General features: G+C 39.1%; 1 protein-coding gene across 1 annotated transcript in view; it reads right to left on the bottom strand.

Annotated features, from left to right (window-relative positions):
• The window catches only part of LOC144651411 (uncharacterized), a 57,383-nt gene that overhangs the window by 8,082 nt on the left and 34,536 nt on the right, over positions 1-14,765 (bottom strand). The window contains exons 17-29 of the mRNA XM_078511342.1: positions 14,308-14,406; positions 13,853-13,927; positions 12,514-12,597; positions 12,263-12,324; positions 9,963-10,031; positions 6,082-6,202; positions 5,731-5,826; positions 5,429-5,547; positions 5,147-5,201; positions 3,311-3,641; positions 2,426-2,593; positions 911-1,253; positions 262-323 (exon numbers count right to left, since the gene is read on the bottom strand). Of these exons, the coding sequence (XP_078367468.1) occupies positions 262-323; positions 911-1,253; positions 2,426-2,593; positions 3,311-3,641; positions 5,147-5,201; positions 5,429-5,547; positions 5,731-5,826; positions 6,082-6,202; positions 9,963-10,031; positions 12,263-12,324; positions 12,514-12,597; positions 13,853-13,927; positions 14,308-14,406 (1,684 nt within the window). The remainder of the gene's footprint in view (positions 1-261; positions 324-910; positions 1,254-2,425; positions 2,594-3,310; positions 3,642-5,146; positions 5,202-5,428; positions 5,548-5,730; positions 5,827-6,081; positions 6,203-9,962; positions 10,032-12,262; positions 12,325-12,513; positions 12,598-13,852; positions 13,928-14,307; positions 14,407-14,765) is intronic.

The raw sequence follows: 14,765 nt of genomic DNA, 5'->3' as shown, positions 1-14,765 counted from the left end.
AATAGGGACCTTCAGATCGAAGTTTGAGTACGACTTTTCAAACCTAATGCTTATGCTTTCGATGATCATATTTCACACCAATCTCGTACTGCTAGTCTCCTTTACAACTGGTCGGCAACAGAGAGGAGTGAGGGCTCTGGGAAAGTAACTGGATTAAAATTAAAAGTCGTGCTCGATCTCGTAGTCGTACTCATCCTCCGATCTGAAGGTCCCAATTATTGGATTGGGAGACACCGTTTGTTGTAACTCTTGTCTACTTACCATGATCAATAAGAGTTATCTGTCGAGCCAGTTCTTTGGGATATTGCAGCAAGTCATAAGGTCTGCAGTGAAAGGAATAGTCGTGAAAATAATTAGGCAAACCATAAAATTAATAGGGCTATTCATTGTTACGTCCTTAATACTCTTGCCCCACTCCTCTCCACTATTCTTGCCACACCCCTCCCTGCTACTATTCCCACGTCACTCCCCGCTCCCCTGCCACACCCCCTCATTACTACTTTTGCCACACACCTACTTACTATCCATGTCATCCCCCATCATTGCTCTTGCTACTCCCATCTGTTCTTCTCTTGTCACACCTGACACCCCACTTCCCCACTGTTGCCATACCCCTCTCCTATTCTTCTAGCTCCCTGGCCACACCACCTGCCTCTTACTACGACTTATTTTTTGCCACAGATAAAAATAGTTGGGAAGGTTGTAAAAACATGCCCGATCACAGAGAGTTTCGAATTTAATCCAGCAATCACTATTGCTGTACTTCTCTAAGATCCCCGCGTTCTCCCCAATCAATGTTCCTCGAATTAGTGTGTGAAAGGTCGCTATTAGCTCAACTTTGAATGGAGGAGGGAGGGGGGGGGGGGGGAGGGGAAGAACAAAAGTGCCAAATGTGAACGTTAAAACTTACGAGAAATCTCGGCGATTAAACCCAGGTAGTTCAGCGTCCGGCGGGCATTGACAAATAAGCAACTGTCCATTGGTGCTTTGGCCAAACGAACGATTCACACTCTCAAAATCATCGTCATCGCGAAGCGTGGAACAAAATGGTCCCCTGTGAGTGGGGGTGGTTCGCCCTGAACTGGGGGAATCACTCCCCAGGGAGGAGGTGTTGCTTTCTGGTGTGTACTTGCGACGGCGACTTGTGGACGTGGAATGCTTGAGCTCCTGTCCAACTGGGAAGGAGCCAGACGAGTCAAGAAGGTGACGCTCGGTCGGCGAACCAGTTTCGTCCACACTTGTTTCACTGCCTCCTGCAAGAAGTAATCATACAGTAAGTAAAAGAGTTTGTGTGCAGTAAAACTACCGCCGTGGTTAGACACTACAATATGATAAAGTGTGCATCCGCCATCAGGAGGTTAATTTTGAAGTCTGCCTACTAAAGTCAATCTGTAGAATTGTATCCGCATACACTTAACAAACACAGCTGCACTGTCAAATGGGCCCTTGCAGCTAACACATGGTACAAAGTAACACCTTAGCTTGCTGGAGGGCAAACTACGTGCTGGGACGTCCAAACCTAAGCGACTTCAACTAGTCATGCTTGACTTTCCTTTGTTTTGAATGTCCCAAAGCGTAGCTTGCCCTCCAGCATGGTGGATTTTTAACCATGAGACCGTAAGCAGCTGCAAAGGACTCATAATCAAATCTTATGAATTTTTCTCAGAGAATCTTTCAAAGTCTTGCATCCCTGACGAGCGTAATACGGGGTAAGATTGGGGTAGGGGTGGGAAGGAGAAGAAAAGTCAAGGAAGAAATAGTTCACTTAATTAGCTTTTCTATGAACTTCATGCATTTTAAGTCAGTAGGGTTTCAATAAATTTAACGTACAGTCGAAGCTCTCTTAACGGACACTCTCGTAAGCGGACAGCTCTACTTACGGCCACCTTGTTTGAAACCCCGTTTTACGCTCCCATACAAACTCTGTATTTTTACATTCTCGTAAGCGGACATTCCCGTAAGCGGCCGCGGACACTTTCCGAGATTACGACTTAGACTTTTTCTTTGTTTTTAAGCTCCCGTAAGCGGACACCGCAAAGAAAATCATATAAAAAACCTCTGTATGCTGTGTATGTTGTATTAATCAATCAACTTCACATCGCCGTTCGTCGCAATGATTTTACTGTAATTACAGTACCATATTTCAGTGTTTGCTTTGTCGTCATTCACGTCGGGTTACATTTCGAAACACCACTAACATGCATATTACCATTATGTTAGCTGGGCAAGCTCCCGTAAGCGGCCATTTATCCCCTACACCTCTAGTGGCCGCTTACAAGAACAATTCTCGTAAGCGGCCAGCTCTAGTTGCGGACACTTTTTTCGCGTCCCGAGGGTGTCCGCTTACGAGAGCTTCGACTGTATTCATTTTCTGAACCGCGTCAGAACACTAGCTGTAGTTAACAAACACTTCACTGTGTCTTACTCGATGTTCTTCTTTGATCGGTAGCTGAAAGTGAGCTCGGTTCCCAGGAGGACTTTGACGGGCCTAAAGTGCTCTGTAAGGAGCCCAAAAGTAGGTCCTCGGATGTATGAGACCCCACTGATAAGTGGCCGGGACTTCCAGAAGATATCGCGGATGCTGCTGCTGCTCCTAAAATGCGGACAAAAGAAGAATAAACCAAATATTCAACTGAACATTTTCCCATGGACTTTGACAGGGTTAGCACGAAAAATGGAGTTGAACACTACTACAAGGTTCCTGGCGCATCCCCTCTCTAAGAATGATCTAACTCATCTACCATGTACCACAAGTTTGCAAAATGTGAATATTTTCTTCGAGAAAAAGGTTTGTTACTTTTTTAGCATAATAGACCATATTCGTATTCTCGGTATTGGACTGGAACTAGCTTGCAATGGAGGCTCATGCGGGGGAATATCATTAAAAACAGCTTCATGTCATTTGCATTTGAAAAGATTACCCGCATGAGCCTCCATTGCAAGCTAGTTCCAGTCCAATACCGAGAATACGAATAAGGCCTATTGAAAGTGGAAAACTGACAGTACACAAGGACAATTGCGTCCCATTCTCTAACCTGTCAGAGTCGTCTCCAAAAAGTCATATTTGTATTTAGCACCTTATATTACGCTTGGCATATTATCCTTAAATCCTGCGTAGTTTTTCACTAAACATGGCCTTCTACTCCAGACACCACCAAAAGTCTCCTAGCACGGTGTTTTGTAGTATAGGATGCGCTAGCGTCTGTACTAAAATGATAAAATCAAATCTCATTCTCGGTTCCAGAGCTTTTCAACTCTCTTAACGGTAAGGCCTCGGCATGAGAAGTGCAAAGGGTTTCTGTGAACAAACCTGTAGCGGACGCAGCAGCCTCCGCACCAGTCTGCAGAGCAATGACATTGCCCCGGTCATCCTTCTGCTGTAATGCCCCCTGCTGATACGGTGCAGAGGACGAAAGCTTAGCTGAAATAGACAGCTGCCTTTTAACTTTAGCTGCGTACTGATCTGGGACAGAGGAAGCTAAGGAAAAGGCTCTTAGTTTTGACACCACTCCTGAGTCACTCTCGTACTTGTCAGAGTACAGTGCCGGCTTTTCTGCCATAGCGGCCAGAGCTTGTGCTCCCCAAACTTCATTTTCCTCAGCATATTTACTCCAAGGAGAGAAATCTTGTCCTGCTAGAATCTGAATTTAAACATAAGAAAATGATCACCACATTGAGTGAAATATAAAATAAGCACTTGAAACGGCAAAGGAATATTTCAATAACACAGCAAATACAAAAGAAGGTACGGATGGACAAAAATTGACGAAGATTAAAACAGGTTGCGATATGGGTTTTTTTTTTAAATGTTAGACCAGTTTTCAAAGTTTATCGCGTTACACTCTTTTTTTTTATAAGAATACAGTTTTTCCGACCCAGGCTGAATATTCTTATTTTTCTGCCGATTTTAGGCTGAAATATTCTTATGAACATTCTTAGAAAATAACGTTTGACATTTCCGTTTTAGCAAGTATTGGGTAATCAATTACACGTTTTTGTTGTCCAGATCTGTATCGTGTTACATTGTGTACATGTACCATTGGTTTTCGTTGCAGCCTGGCCGTTTTGGCTTTAAACAAAGCATTCCTCACAGAGATAAAGTGACGGAAATGAAAATACCTGATTTTGTTTCAACTAAAAACTATATTCTTTTCAAAATCTCAGCCTCGGGTTTATTCTTAAAATATTCTTAAAAATTCGCACATTTCAGCCTCGATATTCTTATAAACTAGATTCTTATAAAAAAAATAGTTTATAAAAAAAAGAGTGTAGTTTGTAATTATAACGCCCGAGAGACATGGTTTTGTCATTTAGATCCGTAGAAGTAATTTCTTAAGTTTCATAGCAAGTATTTGGCGAAACATAATAAAATAAACTAAACTCGGCCGTGACACAGTCCCTTCAACTTAAGACTGTAGAAGATGCACAAAAAAAAATTCAAATTTGTTTTTTCCATTACTGGTCTCCAAGCATTTTAAGGGGCTATGTCGCGCAACTTTAGGCAATTTCGTCACTGACCAACTGGTTCATAGAATTCACTGAAATATCACAATAACGGCTGAAAACTGTAGAATAACTCGAAAGAAACACAGAAAGGCCAAAAAGATTTAAACGGATTGCGCTCGGGTAAACTTGAAAAACGTCAGCCCGACCTTTTCAAGTTTTAATATCTCAATTTGTATGAAAGTGTCATTTGACAATGATCGAATGTTTGTTATGTGGCCGTGATTTTGCCAATAAATGACTTTTGCTCTGCCAATTTGAAGTTTAAAGCTCTTAATTAACGAAAATAAATAGAATTAACTTAAAGTACCGTGACCTAGACCCTTTAACGAGAATTTCATTTAAGACATAAACATTTCTCTGTCAAAACCAGTTCTTTTTATTTGAATTTACCGCAAACTTGGATAAAAAGCTTACTATTTATCCAATAAAAAGATATAAATTTATTGCAAGACTGTCAGAGAATTGCCTTTTTGCACAGTACTGGTCAAATATACTTCAATTTGATTGTTTATATGAAATGGAGATGAATCGCTAACAATCTAATGTAGCCTGCGAATGCAGCCTTCTCCCGTTGGAAACTGCCAGTAATTGCACGCTGTTTAGGGACACTCTTGCTCTCATAATGCGTTTAAACTCTCACCTGCAACTGTATTTTGGTACACAACAGAAGAGCATCGTTGATCTCCTTAAAAACACTATAAAAAGGAAATGACATCCTGCCATTACACAAATTAATATTCAACAGAGTCAAATGGAAATTACAACCACTAAACTGTTTTGATTACTAAACTGTCTCAACCCTCTTCATGCCCTGAGGAACATGCCTTCCACGAGAGAGTGCTACAGTCATTGTCCTGTCCAAAGTCTTTGTCAAGGAATCTGTACCATTCCTTAATGAACCACAACAAACCGACAAGCTTACCCTTTGTTTTCCAGCATAAACTCAAATGTCCTGTCAATGAACTCTACACGGAGTCTGGTGTCGTCTGCTAAACATCTCCATCTCTTCAACTCCTTTGACGGCCAAGTACCAATAACAACCTAACAGAAGTGCAAACAACACATAAATGTTAATAAATATTGATATCGTAATCTGGCACAATGTTGACCCGATACTTTTTACACAACAGTTCTAGCATAAATTAAAATAATGATCAATATTGTAATAACACTAAAGCAATGTTGAAACAATATTATTTTTATATTGCATGCTTCAAGTCTAACCTTTGTTTTCTCATCCATAATGGTGATCTTCTTGGGGCTGACACCAAAATAGCACCTGACCGGACCCCCCTTGGGACTGACGGTACCTAAACACTCCTAAGACAAAAGATAAATATAATTACATGATCATAACATTTGCAGCGCTTCAGTAAGTCTGCAATCTACATTTTAAACTTTGATAAATAATAAAGAGATTTAGAGAAGTTGGTCATTTTCTGTTGTTGGATCCCCGACAGGAATCAAACCCAAGACCCTCGACACACCGGTTGGATGCTCTAACAACTAAACTACAGGAAGACTCTTAGCGATCTTTACAGTTAAAAATGCAAATACATTTGGAATAGTCCTTACCTTAAGTTTGTAGAAGCGGCATCCATAACCTGGCATTGCCTGACAGTAGTCAATAAAGTTGTGTTTAGCATTTCTCTCCGACATTTCACTGCTCGCAAACTGTTCATACTGGACCTTGATTCTGCGCAAGGGAAATAGACGAATTTTAATAACTAGAAATCAGAAGTAATTACGGTCATTAAATGATTAATTAGAGCGATAATAAATAATAATAATAAATAAAACCTTTATTTGAGTGTCAAAAACTAAAATAGCAGTAGTAAAACCACTAAATGGGGACACTGTAAAGTAAAAGAAAAATAACAAAATCGAAATATCCTAATAAATGCTAAAATCGGTTAAAATTGGTTAAACTATTTACAATATATACAAGTTAAAATACAAAATAAAATATTTTCAATATATACAGATAAAATACAAGCTAAGAAATTACATTAAGAACTACATAGAATACAATTAGCGCAGCAATTATCATTCATTAAAATATCTAAGTCTAGCTTACGAATGTTTTTCTTAAAAGATGACAGTGTTGGTAAACTCCTAATGTCCTTTGGTATTATGTTCCATATCTTAGGCCCAACGTATCTGATCGTATGTTTGCCATATGTGACTGTATTAAATCTAGGGATAACAGTGAGTGCCGAAAGTAATTAGCGTTTGCTTTAGTTATGCATTACTACGCTTAGATATTGGTTGAAAAAACTCGCACCACCTTATTATTTTACCCAGCCTCGTCCCCAGTCGTCCCCGGCGAATTTGGATGTGACGTCACCCGCCAAGCTTGTCGGGGAAGTTCGCCTAGGACGCCTGGCAATAAACGGCAAATCCAATATGGCGGAGCCTGTCCAACGATTGAACTTCAGTCAACTTCTTGAAGAACTTAAAAACGCGTCAGAATTAGGCTGGGATTCCTTCATCCATGTCTGCCAGCAAACTCGTGAAGTAATTGGAGATTTTTTATTTAAGGTAGAAAAATTAAATGACGATTTTTATGCGCAGCAAATTGTACCATCTAAAGAGCACTAACTGTAACTGGCGATGGGAGCTGTCTCTATCGATCGATTTCTCTGTTGGTGTCCTCGTGAACGGAGATAGAATGGTGGTCGTTCGTGGAAAGTTGTGATGAGTATTTTTGCTTCTCGCTAACACAACAACAACAGCGGTGAAAATAAAAGGCTCAAAGCTGATATCCATCAGTGCTATCAACTGTGCTTTCGTGTGTGCTTTGTTTGTTCCTTTGCCTTCGCTTTTTTCGAATATTTTTCGCAGTTTTATCCAAGGTAAGTGAAGTTGTAACTATTTATTCGAAGTATCAGTAGCGAAATATATGGCTAAAGCTACTTATCAGAAAATTAGAAAGCTGTGTAGTGGTTTGTTTTCTGGGAAACAAACGCTGCAATTCGCCTACTGTTGGTGACGATACCGAGTTGTAATGTGTCAACTCAGCTGCTTAACAGATTCAACTTCTCTCTTGTGAACTTCAGACTTGTGAGACTCTATAACATACCAAATTCATTTCGGCCACTAAGCATTGACAAGATTATGATTGTAAGGAAACAAAAAACTGTTCTGAATGGACTGGTATCAAAATGTTAAGAATGGCTTCATTTCAGTTTAAAAGTCGTTTGTTACTGTTAGTTAATGTTATATTTATATTGTTACTATACAAACATTATCCAGAGTATCTTCTAGATATACAATGTACTCTATTTGGATTCATTAAAGACCTTTAGCCACTTAGCTTGGCACAATCAATCAAAAGGCTTTATTCTTCTCTTATGCTTTAGAAAGATGGGTTGGTACAAGCAGATCAGGTTTCATCAGCTGGCAATGTCATACATTTTCTATGGGCTGACCTCAAATATCAAGAGAATATGAAAACATAATATAACACTTTCCACTGCCTCCAGCTTTCCCTGCCTCCTCCCCAAATCACCCCACCCTACCAAATGCACTCCCCTAAATTCCAATAACTACTAGTTTTAGTATATATTGCAAGAGTTGAATACATGTAAATACTTTTGTATACTGTACTGTGTTTATGTGTGTGTGTCAGTCAAGCTCAGTTTAATATCTCTGCAAGTAGGAGTTAAAAAGGTGGTAGTTTAAGGAATGGGAAAAATAGCCAGTGTACCCATGTGAGGAAAAATACAAATATTTTTGGGCTATCAAAAATGCAGAATGGGGCTCACAAATTAAAAAGAAACTGGTCCAAAAGCCCCAGTAACCAGCTTTTCTGGAGCGGTTCAAACAATATTTAAACATATATTTTGATATTTTAATTTATTTGCAAATAAACATATAAACACAGTATATATATATATTGTGTTTATATGTTTCTTTGCAAGTAAATGTCAGAGAGAATAGCAGAAGAATCATACTTTGTTAAACGAGCTATGTCTACAATGATGCAGTATGTACCTTGTCTAAAGGGGAAAGCAGTGCACTTCTGTTTCTTTTTGAACATCTCAGCAGGTAAATTTGTCAAAACTACACGAAAATTGGCAGCAAAATATATAAACTTCAGCTGAAATGCTAACTCTGCAACTGAGGGAAATTGAAATAAATTTCTACACCTTTTGGGCTGACAAGAACTGTTGGCTATTTAGTGGTGCTACACAATGGAAATGTTATCAATTCACACTTGGAATCTGCAATAAGTCACGACCAGCTGTAATTTTTATTTAATAAGCTCATTGAATTGACGAAAATGATTGAAGCATACTTGTTATATATAACCTGAACATGGCCCAGGATTTGGATTAACATCTCCTGCTAATGAAATGAGCCAGAGTATACAAGAAAAAGACAGGCTACATCAAGATCAAATAAAGTTTTGGTTTACGAGAGTTGGATTTTTTTTTTCTTTCTCTAAAAAGCTAAATAAAAAATTACAGGTAATCAATCACAAGCTTTAATACATGCATCGGGGGATTAGCCCTCTTCTCTCAAGTAAGCTGAATTGTTTCTTTGTTTTCGCACATAAATTTGTAAACAACAAAGGTCGAAAATCCCGACCCTAGCTCTATAAACATTGAGATCGACGCCTTTCAGGTTTAAATAAAACTAACACAGTTACTAGTACCTGGCGAACGTAATTTGCTTACCACAAAGAACTTCTAGATACATGTAGACCCATGTATCACTACGAGTAGTGAACGAAAACAATGATAACAGAATAATTTTCTTAACTCTATTAAATACGACCAATACCATTCTGCAAGGCAGGAAAAAAAACGGCATTACAGTTCGTCTCCGCCATCTAAAATAGTCCACAAATGTTCAAAAGGGATGCAGTTTCCTCATGAACCAGAAATATTTTCTTTTTCTCGCAGAAAAACGTAGTATTTTCGTCGAGCTATATCTGGGACTTTTTCTCGCTAAACTGGGACTTTTTTGCCATTTTGTGCCAGGCCTCGCGCTATCGCGCTCGGTTCCAGTCCTCCTCAGCTCACTCGCATAGCGCGGTATGGCCTGGGGACGAGGCTGTATTTTACCATAAGTAAAACCAAAACCAATCGTGACTCAGACGCACACGTTTTCCTGCGCTTCGCACCAGCTACATGTATTTGCTTTGAGTTTTGATTGGTTCAATGGATTATCTATCCTCTGTGATTACTGCCCAGAGTACTTTGGTTTTGGTTTTACGACACTCGATGGAAAATCGCTCTAATTAGTTAATTAATTAATTAATTAATTAATTAATTGATATGAATCACAGGCACGCAATGCGTGCAGAATTGTGCACAGAGGGCATGGAGGCAGGCCTATAATACTGAGTAATAGTACTACAAATCCCGCCAAGAAACAAAACAAACCAAACAGACGCTTGCAGGATCGATCTACAACTTACAACAATTTGATTTGGTCTTGAATCTCACCTCTTTGCTATATTCTTCACTTTGTACATGGATGGATGTAAACTCAACTTGATACGAGAAGCAGACAACCTAACAAAGGAACAGAATTCATTAACAGATTGTTTGGCCAGCAGTTACTCAACACCTTTGAGTTACAAGGGTTAAAATTGAAGAGCATAAACACAACAGGAATCTAGAAAATACAGTATGTGGGTAAGAAGGTTCACAGAGTTACAATTCAGGCCAATCTCTAGTCCTTGAAAATTGCACATCATCCACTACATATGTTATAAAAAGGGTCTCTGGGTGTACTGTATATAATATCCAATGTCAGGGCTAAAAAAATCTTGAATTTCAGCTTGCCCTTCGAACACGCAGTTCTTAAATTTTACTTGCAGTACCTGAACTAGTCATCTGTTTTTCTTGTGAGGGAACCTAAGCTTACAAGCCCCGTGGTTTTTTATTAGGTTCCCTCGCCATTTTGTTTCTAATCTTATACTATATTGTAGTCCTGTATATTAATTATTATCTTGTATATTGATTTTGTATTATCTATTTTTTCATAATTATATATTTTGTTTGTGTGGCAAAAAACCAAATTGCCCTTGGCGGTGCATGCTTGTCTCAGTTTACCATTTTTTTACGATTTAGTAGAGGACTTGTCTGGGCCCTTACCCATTGGGCAGGTGAAAATGAAAAAAAACTTGCCTGGTATTTTATCTGTGGCACTTTTTCGAGCACTGAATGTAATTACTCTTAGCAGGGCTGCAAATAATTTTTTTTTCACTTGAAAGGACATAAAAATTATGTCCTACTAAGACACCATCTTGGTCAGACAAAACAAAATTGTGGTCAGACATCACCAAAAACAAAAGGGTGAATTTTATTCATTGTTGCCGTAAAATGATTTACAATCAAAAAATTGTCTGGACATCATGTCCGACCACACTTGGGATTTCGTTGGACATAAGAATATTTTGATCGGCCAATGTCCAATGACCGACTGTTCTTTGCAGCCCTGCTAAGTTTATATCATGATCACTTAATTGCCAACGAGACAGCCGAGCCAAGAGGTGAGGCTGTCGAGGCGGCAGAATCATAGAGCCGTGTGCGTATGAGTGTATAGGCAGAGAAAATCTTAAGTTCTGCGTAAGGGACTTTTTTTTTTACCATATTTGGGTGTAAGTAAACCCCATATTTGGGTTGTATTGTTCTTCGCAACTGGTTCCCAGTCCCTTACTCCTTGCTAGAGAGCAAATGACCAAAATGGCGTCCACGCGGCTCGCTGTTGAAATTTTCAATGTGGTCATTCATCCCTTTACCGATAAATACACCTTTAGGGAATTATAAATCAAAAGAGAATACCCTATAGAATATTTGACCGCCGATAAAATGAACATCAAGGTCTTCAAAGCCATGAAATAATCTTTCGACTTTGGAGTCTTTTGATTTACGATCGAAGAGAGACATGAAAATCAAAAGCGGACTGTTGACTTCAAATAGAGTTTTCTTGACTTATGAGAATGCTGAAGTCGGGTAAATGCTTCCCTTTAGTGTTGATTTTGTTTATAGTAATTGTTTGACCGATGATTTATTCCAAATCAAATACCGTTTATATTTTATTTGGCACGCATTTTCGCTCCGCGTAGGAAAAACATCAATTCAAAGCGACGCTCACTAAATACTGCATGTCATACACACAAGAAGGTCAAAAGTTTTTTGCTTCTAAATGCAAATGTAATGTTAACTTGAATAAAAATTTTGTCTCCAAATAATCCTTGACCGTTCAAGTTTTGTTTTCTGTTCAAATTTTCAAGTTTTGCGTATTTAAAAACAGTGATTAAACCTCATTGCCTACATTTTGTGACATTTTAACGTTGAAAAGAACTAAAAGATTTGTCAAGAGTTATCAAACTGTCAAACGCGTAGCCTGCGTAGCAGACATCTGTGTACGTTTTTTAGTGTGTTTACTGTTAAAAGAGTGCGCGATCGCAAGAATACGCGCGCTGGAAACTACGGCGCCTGCTACGCAGGCTATCAAGCCTGTGTCATTTAATAACACCAAAGAAATAGCACTTTTTTCGCATATTACCTAAAATACAATTTACCATATCAGTGGTCATTTCAAATAAAGTTCTATCAAAAACCATTCAATATCTGTTCTTATGAACGAACATGAGTATTTCGCTCGTTGGCACTTACCGATAGGTACAACTAGTATCATGCTTATTTCCTTTTCACCCATTTACTTTTACAAAGAGTAGTAGTTTATATGTCATGGTGCCTACGTATACAAAATTCAGTATGAAACCAAACCATACTTCTCTCTACTGGATGACAGAAAGAACCGTTGCTTCCCTTGAACTTCTGCAGGCAACAAATTCTGTAAAGGATTTGATTAAAATGTCATTAAATCGCTATCACACATGTACAAAGCTTAAATTCAATGCATTAAGAAACTTGCTACAGGTAGGCCCATCTGGTTGTTAATGTAGTGCGGTAAGAATTTTCTCCCTCAAGAAATTTCAATATGGTAAGAGGAATGTACGTAAGAAATTAGGAGTCCACTTACCTCGATATACAGTTGTAGTGCGCTCAGGTAAATGGAATCCTCAACAGAACAAGGCAGACTTCCACTGACAACTGCTTTTTGACACTACAAACAAAACAGAACATTAGTGCTCCATATTAAGTTTAGTGTTGGTGGTCTCCAGGCATTCTATTGACTGTCACGCAATGCTTTTGGGGAGAAACATTGCGTGACAACCCTAATGACTGTCACAGAGGAGACTTAGCGTTTGGAGCAGACCAGCAACTCAACAGTGACAGCACTTAATTTTGTATCTGTAGCTGCATGTAGCAACTTGAAGCATTGCTATTGCAACTGGCCTTGTTTTATTTATTGGAGTCCGTATTTTGTCTCGACTGTTTCCCCAACAAATTTGTTTACAAATGCCTGGGTGGAGAACAATGTAATAGTACAGTCCCTAGCTGAAACAGACAACAAAAGGACAATGATTGGCTGAAAGCTCTTAAGACATGTACAGACCAAACATGATTATCATTTTTGTGCGGTCTCCATCTCTCAGAAGAAATAGGACAGGACTGTAAATAACAGTTGGTCATGGAACAGGCCAACCAAAATTTGCCCATGTCTGGAAAAAATCCTATTTTTCCCCGACCAATTTTTCCTTTTTATATCAATGACTATAAGAGCTACTTATATCAATTTGTACATGAATTTAAATCTTGCTTTAGCACATTCAACAGATTGTAACTTGTCTTCCTTAGCTGGGATGTGCCTTTGTGTCTGACCACTTTCTTGTTTTGTCTGGACAAAATGGTGATTCCAGCCCCGGGGGGGGGGGGGCACTCCCCTATATGGCCTATACGGGGACGTGCCGCTGGATAGGGTATGGTTTTTGACTCCTCCGGTCCTGAACAGGGTATATAATTTCAAGCTCCTCTGTCCTAAACAGGGCCTGAAGCTGTCCTAGACAGGGTATGGCTGCAAGACTGTCGTCCATGTATTTACATTATTTTCGCTTTCGCTTCAATAAAAAGCATTATTTTATTCGGCCGGATAGGCGTTTTTGCATTTCAATGCTTCAAACATCGCGTATGGGACGCAATCACCATAAAGCGTAAATGATTGTTGATGTTGTCCTTTGTCCTAAATAGGGTCTTAGAATAGGGGGTGTTGTCCTACACAGGGTAGGCATTTTAAGTTTTTATTGTCCTAAACAGGGTCAGGGTTTCAAACCTCCAGCGGCACCCCTATACCTAAACTTAGGTCAAGTACCCCCCCGGGATTCCAGCTCGCACATATGACAGGTCTTGCAAGAAGAAAAAAACGATTTACATCCCTGTGAGATGTCCCAGCAGTCAACCAGTCACATTTTTTTCCTCACCTGTTCATACAGAATTGCATGGTGACAATGATTTGCCTGGAATCTATCCAAATGGCGTTTCTTTGATGCTCTTTCCTGCAACAAAAGTACTTGAATGTAACTTTTGCAAAGCTCCTTTGCTATTGCAAAATCTCATAGATAAGTCAAAACTTTAGCTCAAAACTGGGTGTTAAAAAAAGACATCTCATTAAAGAGCACAGTCACGGACAACTCATCTTGAAAAAAACTAGCAAGTTTTTTCAAGTTTGTCGTTCGTAATCTGTCCTAATCTTCGTCAGTCAAAACCATCCTTGGTTATTTTCGCGTTTCGTTTACTCCTTTGAGGTTTGAGGTTTCCATCAATTTGGAAGTAATCAGACAAATGACTTAAAATATCATGACAATGTTCCTTTGAATAAATTTTCAATAGTGACATTCAAGTAGCTGGACAATAAACTGTGTATTTTAAGACTTACCACAAGGCTTTGAATAAGATCCTCTAAGATTTCTGCACAGGGGAGGTAAGGGCCTCCGGCTTGTCTCAAAGGATGTATCATGACAACACTCAGTTCAGTCTAGAAAAGAAAGAATGGTTTAATGACAATTGAAAGAGCAGCAAAGTAGAATTTAAGCATTGAAGTGATGCTTTTTCCTGCTCTCCATTCCTTGACACCGATTTTGTTACAGTGTTAGAAAATTAAACACTCTGTTCACACTCTTGGGATACAGAAATGATTAGCAAAAGGTTTTTTTAAAAAATTTCTGCAAATAGGAGACCGGTACTACGGTAGACCAATTTAATACAATGTAGGAAACATCTTCTACCCATAATGACAAGGATTGAAATCCATCAGTTACAGCCGACCACAATGCTACATTCACATGTACAACTGTATGGTTATGCCTAGTCAGTCAGCTTTATCACCTCACAAAC

The sequence above is a fragment of the Oculina patagonica genome, chromosome 4 (assembly GCF_052425735.1).
Source record: "Oculina patagonica isolate OP01 chromosome 4, crgOcupat, whole genome shotgun sequence".
Classification (NCBI taxonomy): Eukaryota; Metazoa; Cnidaria; class Anthozoa; order Scleractinia; family Oculinidae; genus Oculina; species Oculina patagonica.
The sequence above is the reverse complement of the archived record's forward strand: the minus strand, read 5'-3'. Positions and strand labels throughout refer to the sequence as shown.